The following is a 15,977-nucleotide window of genomic DNA, read 5'->3' as shown; positions in this document are numbered from 1 at the left end:
TTTGTGACATAAAATAGTGTTGTCGAGTTTTTATTGGTGCCAAAGTCAACAATTCATTTAAAGACAAAACAAGGCACATATAGAAGTGTTTTGTTAGTTGCAGTAATCAGTGAGCTGCTCCTACAGCTCAGGGAGCCTTATTCTGGGTCACTGACAACAGTACATGAAAGCCGTTCATTCTTCCGTTTCTTACTGAAGCGTAAACATATTCCTGGGCCTTATTTGGCCCGTGTTAATTAGTTAAAAGAGAAGTGCCCTCATTAAGTTTTAAGACAAATTTTTCACTAAACAGCAGGGTGCAAAGCACTGGGCTCCATCCGTTTGAAACCATCTCAACACCCATTATAACTCCAACCAAATGAACGCGTCAATTTGCCTTTCATCAGTGGACGACGAACTATATCTCGGTCTTAAAATGCAGCGTGGTGTTTGCCATATTTTTCTGGTAATCCTCATCAAAGTCTTCATTCTGAGCCACAGTGAAGTGGTTTTTCCAGTCACCAACCTTTCCTACAAAGGAGAAGAAAATGCAGCTTGGATGGCGTCTGAAGATAAAACACATGAGAATGTAACACTTGCTGAACATGATATCTACAACTTTGTAGCACCATAGAACATCCTAATTTGCTTGATTTTGTATCGCTAAGACCCCAGTTGGTCAGTTGGCAGTGCAGCAGACTTTCCAGCCAATGCATAAATCATTCTTACCGTTAATTTACACAGCAGTGTATCCTTATATCCCTACTGTATAGTTTCACAGTAAACACCTTGATCAAGAGTCCTACAGCAGCGGTAGGATTTGAACCAACAAGCTTCAGATTCTAAAACCTTTACAGGACCATAACCTGACTGCTGCAGGGAAATATTTAGCTGTATAAATGGACAAATGTGTAAGCTGACTGGGGCAACAATGTTGAATAAGAATATAATAATGAAATAGCAAAAGATTAGCTCTGTAATCACTGGGATAAAGAACACATGGAGTTACTGACTACTGCCTATTGACTTTTTTATTGAATTCTTGGTAACACCCATCCATTGTAATAATAATATAATCCCCTGTCAAAGCTTTTGTAGACTATAAGCAACACTGAAGCTCCCCCACCACGTACCTTTTCGCATGAACGGTGAGATTTTAAAATCCATCACAGAAATGGTGGAGTAATTGGCCATTCTGTTATTCTTCATGGTGTTAAAGTCCACCTGCCCTCTCACATAGTCTCGCTCCTCCTTCGATGGAGAGATACCCAGGAATGAGCAGATCCTGTTTATCTCCCGGTCCGTATCCTGAAAAGTGAACCCAAAGGCTGTTGCTGGGCAGAGAGTCTGCATTACTCAATAACTTTGCACTTCTGGACATTCCCTTAGCGCTCAATCTGGGCTTAACAAGCCGTTCTGGTCCTCACCTCAGCCAGGTCTTCATAGAACATGTAGAGGATGTTGGAGTTGATCTCTTTCTTCTCCCACCAGTTTTTCACATGGTCATACCAGGAGCCAAAGACCACTGGGAGAACGAGGATGGAAGTTAGTGATGCACACAGTGTCAGATGCTGCACGTCCAGCCGTGTGGAGTAGTTATGCAACACTCTTATTCCCTCCCTACACGGCTACTTCACTCAGAATTGTCCTCTGTCTATCTTCCACACTTCACTTCTCACTGCATCATCCATTGCCCATTTGCTCACCGTCTCCCTTCTTGAACCGCTGCAGAAAAGAAGGCCAGTCCCCGGGTTCCGGCTCCACAAAGTTCATCCGATCGAAGTGGAAGTAGGACACAGCGTTGTCCTTGGCATTACGGGCCATGTAAATGACCTGAAGGTATGATGAACGCACAAGTCAATATTATACCACCATCACCATCATCAGGAAAAATAAATAAATAAATAAATAAACAAACCAACATACCCTGGAGTTTTGTTCCCAGAACGACTTGGGCACAAACTGAACTGGAAAATGGGTCTTAATCACCCGAGGAGATGAGGTCATGGAATCTGCCAGCTCTGTACCTGTGTTTGAACAGCATTGGGTGTTTTTGAAACACCGCTGCCATATTAAACTGTTTGTATATATAAACACTGCATATTTAAATTTCACTCCCATTTTAACCACTGTTCCATCCATCCATCCAATTTCAATAACCACCTGTCCCAAGCTGGACCACAGTTGCTATATACAATCGCAAACTAATCCCATGAATGCATAGGTCCATTATTTCAGTTCATTTTTCAATTTCATAAATGTTCAGCTCTTTTCCTGTAATATATGAAACATAAAAACTAACAACCTGCTACAATGTTTGAAAATAATATTCTATAAGTGATTAACACCACAGACCTGTAATAAAAAGGCTACACATGAGCTTTGAAAATAAGACATTTCTTTTAAAATTATTATGCAAATTAGACACGGAACTAAAACAGAGCACGTATTTATATTCAGCAATCTTAGGCAGCTGATCTTTGCAGATTGACCACTGACCTCTTGGTAGACCCGGAAAGGAGGTCTCCAGGAATGGAACTCTTTCGTGGATGGGAATTGAGTCCTTGCGTTCAGGTAAGGTTTTCCCGAAATACAGCAGGTCCACAATCTGAGAGACCCAGGTTGTACCTGGATGGGATGAAACGGGGTTCTGGTTATGGGGCAATACAAACAGTGAAACCCAGAGTAGTTTGAAGAGACAGGTCAGCGTGGACCAGAGCACAGTACCTGCTTTAGGGTACGTTGCAATGAGAATGTCATCGGGCCTGGCCTTGAACTTCTGCACATCCTCCCAGTTGTCTGTGAAGTAGTTCACCATGGAAACACCATGGAAATCAAAAAGCTCCGGGCGACTTCGTACTGCCATCTGAAACAAAGAGGAAAAACGTCCGGAAATGACCCTCAAACTCTGAAAGAACACACACACTCTCCATATGGGGCGATTAGGACAACTTCAGGAGTTCTGGGCAGCCACTGGTATCTGGACTCCCAGAGGGAGAACCTGCCCTAGGGATTCTGGGGCCCTCAGGTAAAAATGAGTCTGGCAACTTGTAGAATTCTACCTCTAAATGAATCAGGTCAAATATATGTATATGAGATACACTGTAGAAACATGCAGCTGAAGAAGGGAAAATAACATTTGAATTTAGAAACAAAACTAGTTAGCTATTTTTAGGTAATGTGACAACATCCACACCACGAAAATTAATCTAATGACTGAAAAAACATTTATTCTACTGTGGGCGGCACAGTGAGTAGCACTGTTGTCTCACAGGGCCTGGGTGGTGTGAGAGGACGTGGGTTTGATCCCCGCTCAGTCTTCCCAACCATTGTGATGCCACTGAATGCAGACATACAGTTAACTATAAAGCTACACCATTTCAAAGATATTTATCCATTTGGTAGCAAATTTAGCACCCTGAATGTTGGTCCCTCTAGGTAACTGCATTGAATCCATAACTATAAAATCAACTCTGAAGGGGAGGTTTTTCCTCTCATTTCTTTGGCCTGGAAGTTTTTGTTTTCCTCTCCTCAGCTGCCAGTCACCTTACTTACTGCTGGCAAAACACTCTCGTTTCATCACTTCTATGCACTTTTTTTTTTTTTTTTTTGCATAGCTCTGTTGGGAAGGGTGCTTTATGAAAATAAATTTTGTGGAATTTTACATATATGTTCATCCAAGAAAACAGTCTGGCCATTTCTCCAGTGGTTTCCCTCCAGTCCCGTTTTTACAGCCAGACAATTACAAGGAGTTAATTATTCTTCATTGAGCTTTTGGTAGAATACATTGTATATGATTTCATGAGTTTGTGCAGAAGCTTCATGCCATCACTCATATTTTATTCAATTGTTATTATATTAATACCTAATATTAGACAAATGTACGGGACAACTGGTACCGTAGCGGTTAGAGCTGCTGCCTTCGGACCCAAAGCTGCACGTTCAAGTCTCACCTCCAGTGGTAGTACTGGAGTAGTGTACTTACCCTCAATTGCTCTAGTAAAATTACCAATCTGTACAAAGGGGTGACTAGTTAGGGGCCAGCTGGTGGTGCAGTGGTTAGAGCTACTGCCTCTGGATCCAAACATCTCAGGTTTCATCTCCAGCTGTGGAACCCTTGAGCAAGGTACTTACCCTAAATTGCTCCCGTAGAATCAGGTGTAGAAATGGGTAAATAAGTGTAACATCGAGTCATTTTGGAGAAAATTAAATAAGTAAATGAAGAAATAATTCGGATTGCCCTAATTTTCCAAAGAAATAATTACAGACAAAACTCTTTCATCGGACAATCAGCACAACAATTATCATGTTCAACAGTTTTGCTTTGACAAGCCGAAAAGGAATACAAATCAAATGCATTTGTTTACTTCAAAGTATCTATCGTGGCATTCCGTGACAAATGGGTCTTCGGCTTATGATCGTGATCAAACTCGATCTTGACATGCTATTAATGAAAGATGTGTTTCAATAAAACCACACACACACACACACTGATCACGACAACTCGGCGGAGGACCGAGACACTGCACTGGATTTTGCATTAATTATAAACATAATTTAAATTTCAATGTAAGAAGGACTCTGCAACTGGCACCAAGAGCAAACAAACGCAGTTTGTCATTTCAGTCGTACGACGCATGAAACAGCAAAGCACGGTAAAGCTCAACTCGTTAGTCTTATGTAACTAAGTCAGTCTGTTGGCGAAAACACAAACCAGGAGTGGATCCCCTGGAAGGCGGAGTGGATCGGGATGCGGAGCCCTCCCGCAGTGACACGCGCACCGGATTCCGCGCTCAGCGCCCGCGTTCCTCCGCTGAAAACAGCTCACGGAGCGGTGCGACACATTCCCACGGTTACCTTCCCGCTTTCTCCGCACGACTTCACCTTCCTGAGCTCTCATAAGAGCTTCAGCGTTTTAAAACAACGGGGACAGCAGGCAGGCAGAGCAGTGCTCAGCGCTACAGAAGGACGCGGGTTCGAATCCCACCTCCACTAAATACATTTATTTAAAAGGTTATTTGAGGAACTGAACACTTCACTCCGGAGGAAAAAAAAACATCCATGACTAAACGCTTCCAATCAATGCACGACTCGAGCAGTGAGTAAGGCGGAGTATCTCTTCCTAAGTGCCGGCGACACAGAACCCACCTCCTCCATCCGCCGATACTCTGCTCTTACTCCTTCTCTCCGTACTATCACGCTCGGGGCTGTCGCCCGTATTCCCCTTTTGTGAACCGTGGAGTCCGGCCCTCCGGTGGCCCCACAGGGCGCCTCCGCCCACATCTCGCTCCGGTGTCGTGTTCATTGTGTGCTCTCGGTAAACGACTTTTAGTTTTTCGGACCTCAGTCTGTCCCTCCGCACCTCTTTGATTTGTAATTTATTTTCCCCTTTCTGTCACTCTCCCTACACGTAACGTATAAAATTTAAATTAAAAAAAAAGAAAAAAAAGAAAAAAAAACTTACTCGCGCGCACACTGACACACACCTGTGTCAGTGTGTGCGCGAATAAGTCTTTTTTTTTAAATTTTATTAATACTTTTATAATTGATCAGGGTTAAGTTAATCTTTTATTAAAAAGATTATTCACACTTTTACGTTTTAGTTTCTAATGCTATTCGAGCACCAAATTCAAGTAACAACTTTTTGAGCCGTTCTCCCGAGACCTGCGTCGCGTTAGAGAAAATCAAAATGCTCTGCCGATCGAATAAAAGGTAAACAAGGTAAAACAGGGAAAAAAAAAAAGGTCTGGTCAAACGCATACTCATTTCAACGGGCTCGTTTTACAATAATTTCAGCGCAGCAGTCGTTTTCAAGGAGGCGGTGGTTTCATGAAATGTTTGAAACGAAATGTTTCCTGAGTTTATCGTTATGTTGCTGCGATGGACTGGTGTCCCGTCCCCGCTTTTATCCTGTTTAGTCTGACGCGCTGTTTCTTTCTGAGATAGATAGGCTCCGGACCCCTGCGATCCTACTTTAACAAGCGGTTACCGAGGGAGAAAGTGTTTATTGTTTATTTACCCTTCTCTTACGGGGATGGGTATGATGTTCTCAGATATCTTCGTGCTGATGGATTTTTTTTTTTTTTTTTAATTTAAAAAAGCGTAGAACAAAAGTAAAAAATCCGAGTCGATGCTGTTAAAGTAAACCAAACACTGGGAATAGAATTTAAAGGCAGGATGCGTAGTGACAGTCTACATAACTGATTCCAGCTGTTGACCTGGAAGAAGAAATCTCGGTCGATGTCAAAGAACGGTCCCCCCCCATGAACATCTGTAACAATCGCTGCAACAACTGATGAAATGACAAGAGAGGGAAAATACGTAAAATACGGTAAAGCTTTAATAAAAGTACCCTCTATTGTATTTAATTATATATCTTCACTGATGTTTGTTTTGTAATTGGTTTATTATAGTTTGTATACAAGCTTTTATGTGTATTTCTGAACTAGTTCAAACGAACCGCAATTCTTTGAACAGTACAAGCTAGTAGGGACTTACTGCCCGCGTTTTAAATCAAGTGGAATATAAATAAAGTTTTAACATTTTGAACTTAATTGGACCGCCCCCACCTCCCGTTTCAGTGTCCCGGATGATGACAAGCGCGGTGGGAGTAGTTTTCGTTGGACGCGAGGAGAAAAAAAAAAAAAAAACAACAAGCAAGATGGCGGACGCCATGGGTTCAAAGCCAGCGGAAACACACGTGGGGAAGGAAAAAAGGAAAAGCGTGAGTTTTTGATCAGTAAACAATGATACAATTAAATATTCTTTTATATGGTTAGGTTTTATAACCAGGGTAATGGGTTTCGTACGTGGTAAAAACTCTTTCAGTATTTGCTTCCCACACGACAGTCAGTCAGTGTGGCAGTGAGTTTTTCAATTCAATCCACGTTAAAACTTAAACGTTTACGTTCGTTGCCTCCCAAACAAGACTGTGCTAACGTTTTGGCACATTATGCGTTAGATTTGCCATTTGAATTTTAGGAATTATCCAGATATATTACCTAAACTCGTGCATTCTGAATGAATGAACAACACATTGTTTCAGAGATCAGTCTTGTTGTTTTGTATTTGTTCTCAAGGGGCTTCTCTGTTTTAAGGCTTGTGGCTCTTTCTTTGTGTCTCTGACTATGTGATCTCTTGATAATCAGGCCACCAAACGGTACTGGCAAAACACAGAGTTAAATGATCCGGTAAAAACTGAAGACAGGAACCACGAAAAAGATTCTGAAAACCATGAAACATCAGAAAACAAAACAGAGAGGAAAAAGAAAAGAAAACATGGACCACAAGGAAAGAAATTTATTTCTGGGGTGAGTGGAGTATCATGATTTAGTTGCTCAACCAGTTATTGAATATGTATAGTTTTATTCATTCGTATAACTAAGTGTTTGTCCTGAATATTCATATGAAGCGTCTTTCTAGAAGATATTGCTGTTGAGGTACTTGAAGTGATAACTTTGAGATTCCAAGGCCTCCTCCTAATTTATGGCTTTATACTGTTCGCTTGTCATGCCTAATAATCTCTGTAGCGTAACACGGTTGAGCCCAGAGTTGTTGAAAGTTTTCAATAACCACGATTTGCAGAAGAAAGACCCCTTCCCTGGCCCTGCACCAGTTCCGGAAGAGAAGATACGGAAATTCCAGCGAGGGCAGACATCCATTGTGGCCAATGACATGGTAAGACTTTTTCTGTAAAAAATGTGGGACATTTACATGTATGCATTTACTGAATGGGATGCATAACTCGGGGTGCTTTAAACAACGGGGGGGTCAGCTTTAGATGGCTATCAAAGCAAAGCTTATTTGATTAATGCTGAGGTTTCACTAGTATACTGTACATTACTCAAGAACATGTAGGTAATAGCAGATGGTGAATAATTTACAATGATGTCAGGAGGTCAGGAAAAAAGTTGGTCTGAAAGAACTCGATTTTGAGACAGTTTTTGAATGCTTAGAAAGATGCAGCAGTTCTGAGGGACAGAGGGATTGCTCCACCACATTGAGGCCAGTACATAAGCAGTACACTTATGGTTTTGGACTCCTTGTACATGGGACCACCAAGCAGCAGGAGGTGGAGAAGAGCAGCATTTTTGGTGGAGTATAGGGATTGTTCTGCTGTTTTAGGTGTTTGGGTGCTGATTCTTTGGCTATTTTCTAGGACATAACCAGGGTTTTGAATTTGATGTGGGAAGGTACAGTAAGCCAGTGGAGAAGGTTGAGCAGAGATGCATGGAAATGCTTTAGCTGTTCTAGAGGTTTGATGACTCAGACTTGAAGGTCACATATGCAGAATTTACATTCATCTGGGCAAGACACACCATGGTCTAGCTCAGGAGCTGGGTAGGGTGTGTTGTGAGATATGGATGGGTATATGCGGATGTTTTACGGGAGATATCTGTAAGACTGGGTTGTGTCTTCAGTGTGCTGGAAGAAACAGACTTGGGTTGACTGTTACTTCCAAGCTGTTGATTAACGCAGTGAGCATTTTCAAGTTCGATGTAGAGCTCAGAACTGGTTTCCACCAAGGAAATTCAGAATCTTCACCATTTACAATCACTCTTTTTGAGAATGATCTGTTATCCTGGTGCAGAAGTGAGAGTGAAACTGCAATTATGTTGTTGAAGTCTGCATAGCTGACTGTAAAACTACATCTGAGTTCTGCAGCAGTTTGTGTGATCAATAACATGTCTTGCATTCTCTTTAAGAGATGATTTCTGGTCAGGAAACATAGAAAATTCTTCAGCACATGAGAAAAAAAAAAAAACGGAAGAGCTTCTGACATAATCCGAAGGTTTAGATAATACTACTCGCCTATTGCAGTGACTGAGCCAGGGGGAGTGCTGTAGACAAGGAAAATAAAGGGGCTGAGTACTGAACCCTGTGGAACACCTGCAGACTTAGGATTCGAGATGGAGTGAGCTGAAGGAGGGAGGGAGCTCATAGGACCAGCACAAGTCTTTCTGTTACTGTTTACACATCCAGCCTGTACATATACGTATATGTAGGAATTTGCTTTGGATTTATAAATGCTGTGCTTTTAAATTGCTTTTGGACGACGCATTCAAAGAGTGTAAATAGTAAATGTTGCTGATGTTTTGCTAAGTGTTTCAACCCCCAGTCTTTTTTTGCCTTTACCCTCTCTTGCATTTGTCATAGTTTTCAGATGGCAGCGAGATACTAAAAAGTACCCTAAAGGATGCTGAGGAAACTTCCAAGTTGGCCACAGAGAAGGCAGCACGGTTTGACCTGCTGCTTTCTGAAGATGCTGGGTAATAACCTCACAAAAATGTATACCTCTACCCAGTTGAACATTGCGATCTGCTATGACATGCTGTTGTTTAAACTTGTGTATCTGATGCTTTCATTGCTTTCTTGACTGCATCATTGTTTTTGCTTCCTAAGCTTTTTGGAAGCTGATGAAGGTGAAGAGACATGCACCATTGCACAGGATGACATTGCAGATGCTGTTGACATCACCTCTGGCACAAAGGTCAGATTGCGTGCCCAAATGTGCATTTAACACTTTTTTCATTACAGCTGCAGGTTCAAGCTCTGCTTCACACTAATGCGCTACATGTAAGCATGCTATCCCTGAATTGCTCCAGAAAACCTACTTAGACACATAACTGGTTCAGTTTTGAGAAAAGCAACTGTTGAACAACTTATTTATTTCCTGTAGAGCAGGATATTTGTGTTCTCCCTGCAATGTCGATCAAAAGATACTGGAGTTTTTTTTTTTTTTTTTTTTTGGTACCTTCATAAGAAGTAATTTAGACTTGTAAATAGATTAATTTTTGGTTTGTAGCATAAAAATAGAAACATCTCCATGGACTTCAAATCCAGTTTGAAAGATACAACACTTTATGATTGTAAAAATATATGGTCAATTAAATTTTGCCTGTATACATAACATTGCATAGAAGGAAAAGCCCACCAATGTTGTCAGTCATAAGGCAAAGATTATCCATAGTATCCATGGTTTACAAAAATGTGTCAGGGACCCAGCAAAATAAGGTTTATACCAGCTACATGTGCACTCGTTGCTATTGTTATTACAATCTTTCTTGGCATAAATACCGGTTCTCTTCAAATGGTACAAGGAAGTACTTTGTGACTGGTGATACCCTGCGTTTCACTTCTGCTGAACCTTGATTGAACAGTAAAATATTTAAATTACTTGCTTACTTAGAATTCTTGCTTTCTTCGACTGCAGTATCAACACCTCAATGGACTATTTTTGCTATACATAAAAAGTATGAATTTAGATCAGTTTCCGAATGAAAAACTTACATGTTGTTTAAACTGCCCAGGACTTTTTGCATATGCAGGATCTATTCCAAATATCTTCACATTTAATGACACTTAATTGTAGTTTCATTATTTCCCCCTCAGTAACAGATTTTCAGTAGGTACACTGTTGAAGTGAATATACATCTGTTAATTTTTCTTTCCCTACTGCCTCTTCTGTGGTTTCCATCTGTTTTTCACGCTGCAGTACTTCAACCTGTCCCTAACGCAGTTCGGACCCTACAGACTGGACTACACCAGGAATGGACGGTAAGTCTCACCAGAGCCATTTTTTGAAATACATTGAAATGATGCATTAACATTTTTCTAACTCTCAGATCTCAGTGATTTGGCAGAATGTTTTTGGTTAAGTTGTCTCTGTTGGAGTCTGCGATTCTTTTCAAATAAATTAATAAATAGACTCGTGAATGAGACTCAGGAATTTGTGTGCTGCAGCCACCTGCTGCTGGGCGGCCGACGGGGACACGTGAGCTGCTTCGACTGGCACTCTAAGCAGCTGATGTGCGAGATAAACGTCATGGAAACGGTGAATGACGTGAAGTGAGTTTCAAAAACTGAATGTGCAGGGAAAAAAAAGGCCAGGTCCTTATATAGCTGATCACGTTTTCCTTGTGTCAGTTCTTTATTTTAATCCTGCAGATATGCTGAATCTGTATGTTGCAGCCATACCATCAGTTTTGACTTGATATTTCCTGATTTTTGGATTCAAGTGTAGGCCTGAATTACATTTACATTTAGTAATGTCCATGATTGGTATTGAGATGTGAACAATTGCTAATCAGTGTGTTTGTGTTCATCCATGTGGCACACCGTTGTAAACACGACGATATCTGCTGATGCGTGCCTCTCCCAATCCGTGTCAATGTCCCAACCCCTCCTTCAGGTGGCTCCACAGTGAAGCCATGTTTGCCGTGGCCCAAAAGAAGTGGCTATACATCTACGATAACACGGGGATTGAGCTGCACTGCATCCGGAGGTTCAACGATGTGTTGCGCATGCAGTTCTTGCCTTACCACTTTCTCCTTGCCACGGCGGTGCGTTGGCCGAAAAGTCTCGTCCAACTGGTCTTACTGCTTCCTCCTTCCTACTGTTCCTCTTGTGGTGCAGCATTTCTTAAAACTTCATTGCTGTTGCCTGTCCAAAAAACACGGGAGAGCTTACCCCTAATGAAAAAGTATCGTTATGGGTAATTTTGTAGTACCGAATAATCATCTCTGTACAGCTGTGACATATAATTTCCAGTTGATGAAACCCTGACGGCTCACCTGGAGAGGGTTGTAAGAACTACCACTAGTCTTTAGTGCTCAGGCTCCAGCTAGCAGGACAGGAGCAAGATGCTGTAGAGGCTCCTCGTGGTGTGGCTGTGCATCTTCCTGCTGTGAGCTTTGGCCTCATGTGCTGTGCATTCCCCAGCATGCGCGCTGACAGTTGGTGTTTGTGTCCTTCAGAGTGCCACAGGGTTCCTGCAGTATCTGGATGTGTCAGTGGGCAAGCAGGTAGCTGCTACCTGCACAAAGGCGGGGCGTCTAGATGTGATGGCTCAGAATCCCTACAACGCCATCATCCACCTGGGCCACCCGACAGGTGTTGTGACCCTTTGGTCACCCAATCAGAGGGAGCCGCTGGTCAAGATGCTGTGCCACCGGGGAGGTGTGCGGTCGATCGCTGTAGATAAGACGGGAACGTGAGTCACTTTTTTCCTCCAGTATTTATATTTACAGTTGTGTTGTACTAGCTGCATGTGTCATATGAAGCTTATAGCAGCATATTATACCTTCTGTAACTGACATGAAGCTCTGGTTAAGATGCAGAGAAGAGTTTCTTTAGTTGTCCTTTTTGTTATTTATTCTCTGTCAGATATATTAATAACACTAGGGGTTGCTTTCTTTGCTCTTTTTAAGCAAGTTATCCGTCACCGTTTCAGGTACATGGTGACCTCTGGGCTTGACAGGAAGTTGAAGGTGTTTGACATCAGGGCATTCCGACCGCTGCAGTCTTACTTCCTGCCAGCTGGGGCATCATGCCTTTCTCTGAGCCAGAGGGGACTGCTGTCTGCCTGTACTGGAGACATAGTGCAGGTTAGTCCATGCAGGGGGCCTGCTGTGTTTGATATGCAAATTAAAAATAAAATGCAGTGAAATTCAGCAGGAGTGTCCAATGTGCAGTGGACTTGCTTTTTTCAGGACAGACAGGTGTGTCAAGGGTCTGTGACTTCTCACTTACAGGTATACAAGGATGTGTGGGGGACACCTGTTAAAAAGCCCTACATGGCCCACCGCGTTCGGGGGGCTGTATGGGGGGCACAGTTTTGCCCCTTCGAGGATGTGCTGGGCATTGGCCACGGTGAGGGCTTCACCAGTATGATTGTTCCAGGTGAGTGTGCCAGCGTAGAGGGACACGCTACTATATACATTCTTCCTCTTTAAAGACAAGAAGTTTGCACCCCGTCACACATGAAGTTACATATGGGGAGACACATTTAAGTTATACATGAAGTTTCATGCTGTTATTGCTCATTCTGCTTTGGACAAGTTTAAAATTCCTATAGGCAATGTATTTTTTTTTTTTTTTGTGACTCCTCACATGCTGTGTTCCAGTTTTATGTTATTCATGAATTTTTACTAAGAACTTAGTATCCAAGGCATATAAAGTAGTCCCTACCCACTTTCCAGGTACAAAGATTTATCTCCAGTTATAAGGAGTAAAGGTATTTGTGGCAGTGAATTGGAATAAAAATGTACATATTGTTTTTGAACCTCAAATTAGACAGGTCTTTGGTGGACCGTGGCCGTGAGCTCTGTGCATGTGTCTTCCCTCAGGTGCTGGGGAGCCCAACTTTGACGGGCTGGACTCCAACCCGTATCGCAGTGTGAAGCAGAGGCAGGAATGGGAAGTCAAGGCACTGCTGGAGAAGATCCAGCCAGAGCTTATCAGCCTGGACCCAGACCAGCTTTGCAAGGTTGACAGAGCCACCTGGGAGCAGAGGCATCAGGAGAGAGTCAAACAACTGGTGAGTGTCCTTCAGCCTTGTCCCTGGTAGTGCTGCTAATTATATATATATTTTTTTTTTCTGAATTTTTCTGCCTTTCCAAAACTTATTTTTTAGTGGGTGTATGAAGGGGAAAATACTTGGCAAATGTGTTGACAATGTCAGTTGAGATCAAAGACTGTCAGCTCATCCTAGTTCTATGATATTGATGTGGAGATGATCATTGTTCAGAATCAGCAAATGAACAGCTGTGCAGTCTAGGCAAATGTTGTGTATGGGTTAGTTGGTCATTTTCCAGTCTCAAAGGTCTATCCTCGTTACATGCAGGGCTATGACCCACTTGCCAAGGAAAAGTTCACGCCACGACACAAGGGAAAAGGTCGTAGCTCTTCTGGAAATATAGAGAAGAGAAAGAGGCAGGTGGCACATGAAGATCAGAGGGTAAGACGTCTGTACACACCATCGCTGCCACTCATACAAACGTACTGGCTACTCCCTGCCGAGAATAACCGAATGTTATTGTCCTCTCACAGTAATCTTGGGCAGCAGGTGGCATAGTGGTTGAAGCTAGCATTTTCCTCTTGAATGCCACTTACAATGAATTGCCCCAGTAAAAATGAACCAGCTTTCTAAATGTTAAGTCATTGTAAGTAGCTTAGTGTACAAAGATAACGTTGTTACTTTGGAAAATATATACACACACACATCATCTGAAACCGCTTGTCCCATACGGGGTCGCGGGGAGCTGGAGCCTAACCCGGCAACACAGGGTGTAAGGCTGGAGGGGGAGGGGACACACCCAGAACGGGACGCCAGTCCGTCACAAGGCACCCCAAGCTGGACTCGAACCCCAGACCCACCCGGAGGAGGACCTGGTCAATCCCGCTGCGCCACCGTGCCCCCCACACCTTGGAAAATAATGTCAGTTAAGTGGACTTAAATGGTTGTTCTCACGTCAGGCGCCCATCAGTCCATACAGAAGAAGTGTTACTGTTGCAATTTGTGTAAATTTCAGTCACCATTTCCCTCAACCCATTCTCTCCTATCCCTGCAGGAGCTGATCAGACAAACTGTCGAAGAAAAATTGGCCAAAGAGAAGGAGATAAAGGAGAAGGAGAAGAAAAAGGCACAGCAGGGTCAGAGGTCAGCACTAGACCGATTCAAGAAGTAGGACCATTTGTGCCATTTGGCCCCCAGCCCAAAGACCCACCAAGTCAACATCTAGAAGATGTTGTTCTACAACTGGCCCTTCACTCAGCCTGCTGTAAGAACACAAATTCAGGAGGAGTATGAAGCCAGTAGACTAAGCAGATCTCCCCTAGGAGTTCAACCAATTTTTTTGGTAGCTGTTGTGTTAATTTTCTAATTTAACTACAAAATAAAAATGGTATAAACACAAGTTCTCATGTCTTCATTCCTTGCTTTATGCATTTCTATGTTATGAATTATTTCCTGCTTGTGTTTACAAGAGTAAACACAGAAGCTAGTGATGGAATGGATTTTCCATGGATTTACTGAAAAGCCTTTGATAGCGCTCATAGCACAGTAGAATAATATACAGATGCAAATTACGATTTTTCAAAGATACACATTCGGTAGAATCCATACTTCAAATTTTGAATTTCAATCTGTTCCTGTACTTCCAATATGCCGTATGATACTCTCTCTTGATGCTGGGCGATGGCATCGCGTGAACCGCGCTCACAATCTCTAGCGATCATGCGAGCGAGTGTTAACAACCTGTGAATACAGCTGTAATACATCCTTTGCATTTTATTTTATAAACAAGATTACAGGAAAACCTAATTCTAATGAAAATACCTGTACATAGTCACTTGGTACTTATGTTCACAATTCACCGCATTGTGGTAATAGTGTGACTGTTGTCATTGGTTATCGCACAACAGCTGAGGGATGCTTTGGCTGGCGCTATATTTTATGATTAAAGATTGCATTTTTCAGTGTGGAATAATAGGTATTTAACATTTAATTATAAAATAGGCTTTGCTCTAGAAATATTTGCCCAGCTGTAGGCTATGGTAAGTGTTCTGAGCACTTTTAGGGTGGGCTAGGCTATGATGTTCGGTAGGTGCGGTACTGTATTCTTTTTTGACTTACGATTTTTCCACTTACAATGGGTTTATCGGAACGTAACTATCGTTAGTCGAGGAGAATCTGCATATTGATCAGACAGTGCAGAGGGAAAAGCAGATATGAGGTAAACCAGCTAGTTCAAAGGCATTTGGGACTCGTGCATGTTTTGTCCTGCTGAGCTTTATAGAAGCCTTTAATATGATTTCCCAGGTTTGACATTTCATCTTACTGTGAATGGTTTCATTCTGCATGCAGAGACAAATGAAGCAGATGTAATATTGCTTATTGCAGTTGAAAAATTTAAGTGATGTGAATCGAACATCGATGTTTGGACTGAAATGTAACTAAGGCATTACAAAGTCAAGTGTTAACATGTTAGCATGAGAGAAGACAAAAAGTCCAGGTGGCCATGCAGCTGTGCCACTTCAGAGCTCTAGAGATGGCAGGATTTGGTGGTACAAGTGCATTCTTACTTTTAATAAGACAACATCTCAAAGTTCAGCAATAAATCTTTTTTGTAGATACCCGAACGTTCCTTGGTGAGTAAAAGGCGGCGGTCTGCCTGTGGTGAGGTTATAACTCTTGACAACAACCATAAACGAGAAGG

General features: G+C 42.3%; 2 protein-coding genes across 7 annotated transcripts; one reads left to right on the top strand and one right to left on the bottom strand.

Annotated features, from left to right (window-relative positions):
- Nucleotides 1–189: 189 nt before the first annotated feature.
- On the bottom strand, nt 190–6,198 carry LOC108940284 (cytosolic sulfotransferase 3-like). 5 transcript variants are annotated; one of them, XM_018762312.2, is made up of 8 exons: nt 5,999–6,198; nt 2,707–2,845; nt 2,479–2,607; nt 1,906–2,006; nt 1,686–1,812; nt 1,407–1,504; nt 1,113–1,287; nt 190–510 (listed from the first exon to the last, which is right to left on the bottom strand). In XM_018762312.2, exons 2-8 carry the CDS (start codon nt 2,843–2,845, stop codon nt 398–400), a joined length of 882 nt encoding a protein of 293 aa, XP_018617828.2. In that variant the 5' UTR covers nt 5,999–6,198; the 3' UTR covers nt 190–397. The 5 variants fall into 5 exon arrangements, with proteins under 5 accessions (XP_018617828.2, XP_018617830.2, XP_018617827.2 ...); XM_018762314.2 differs by having other exon boundaries at nt 6,010–6,198; XM_018762311.2 differs by lacking the exon at nt 5,999–6,198 and adding an exon at nt 5,128–5,310.
- wdr46 (WD repeat domain 46) lies at nt 4,723–14,658 on the top strand. 2 transcript variants are annotated; one of them, XM_018762309.2, is made up of 15 exons: nt 4,723–4,953; nt 6,561–6,703; nt 7,128–7,289; nt 7,564–7,656; nt 9,136–9,248; nt 9,382–9,469; nt 10,475–10,536; nt 10,723–10,827; nt 11,171–11,321; nt 11,736–11,971; nt 12,212–12,365; nt 12,513–12,660; nt 13,107–13,297; nt 13,604–13,717; nt 14,331–14,658. In XM_018762309.2, exons 2-15 carry the CDS (start codon nt 6,569–6,571, stop codon nt 14,445–14,447), a joined length of 1,869 nt encoding a protein of 622 aa, XP_018617825.2. In that variant the 5' UTR covers nt 4,723–4,953; nt 6,561–6,568; the 3' UTR covers nt 14,448–14,658. The 2 variants fall into 2 exon arrangements, with proteins under 2 accessions (XP_018617825.2, XP_018617826.2); XM_018762310.2 differs by lacking the exon at nt 4,723–4,953 and adding an exon at nt 6,239–6,310.
- The last annotated feature ends 1,319 nt before the right edge of the window (nt 14,659–15,977 follow it).

This window comes from Scleropages formosus, chromosome 2 (assembly GCF_900964775.1).
Source record: "Scleropages formosus chromosome 2, fSclFor1.1, whole genome shotgun sequence".
In the NCBI taxonomy this organism is placed as follows: domain Eukaryota; kingdom Metazoa; phylum Chordata; class Actinopteri; order Osteoglossiformes; family Osteoglossidae; genus Scleropages; species Scleropages formosus.
This window is presented reverse-complemented; position numbering and strand designations above follow the sequence as displayed.

Excerpts from the sequence above, each read along its gene's own strand:
- LOC108940284 (XM_018762311.2), bottom strand. The coding sequence starts at position 5,262 with ATGTGGGCGGAGGCGCCCTGTGGGGCCACCGGAGGGCCGGACTCCACG. Across the intron at positions 1,813-1,905 it reads TCTGGGAACAAAACTCCAGG|GTCATTTACATGGCCCGTAA; the intron begins GTATGTTGGTTT and ends TCATACCTTCAG. Across the intron at positions 1,288-1,406 it reads TCTATGAAGACCTGGCTGAG|GATACGGACCGGGAGATAAA; the intron begins GTGAGGACCAGA and ends TTCACTTTTCAG.
- wdr46 (XM_018762310.2), top strand. The coding sequence starts at position 6,280 with ATGACAAGAGAGGGAAAATACGTAAAATACG. Across the intron at positions 11,972-12,211 it reads GCTGTAGATAAGACGGGAAC|GTACATGGTGACCTCTGGGC; the intron begins GTGAGTCACTTT and ends TCACCGTTTCAG. Across the intron at positions 12,366-12,512 it reads GTACTGGAGACATAGTGCAG|GTATACAAGGATGTGTGGGG; the intron begins GTTAGTCCATGC and ends TCTCACTTACAG.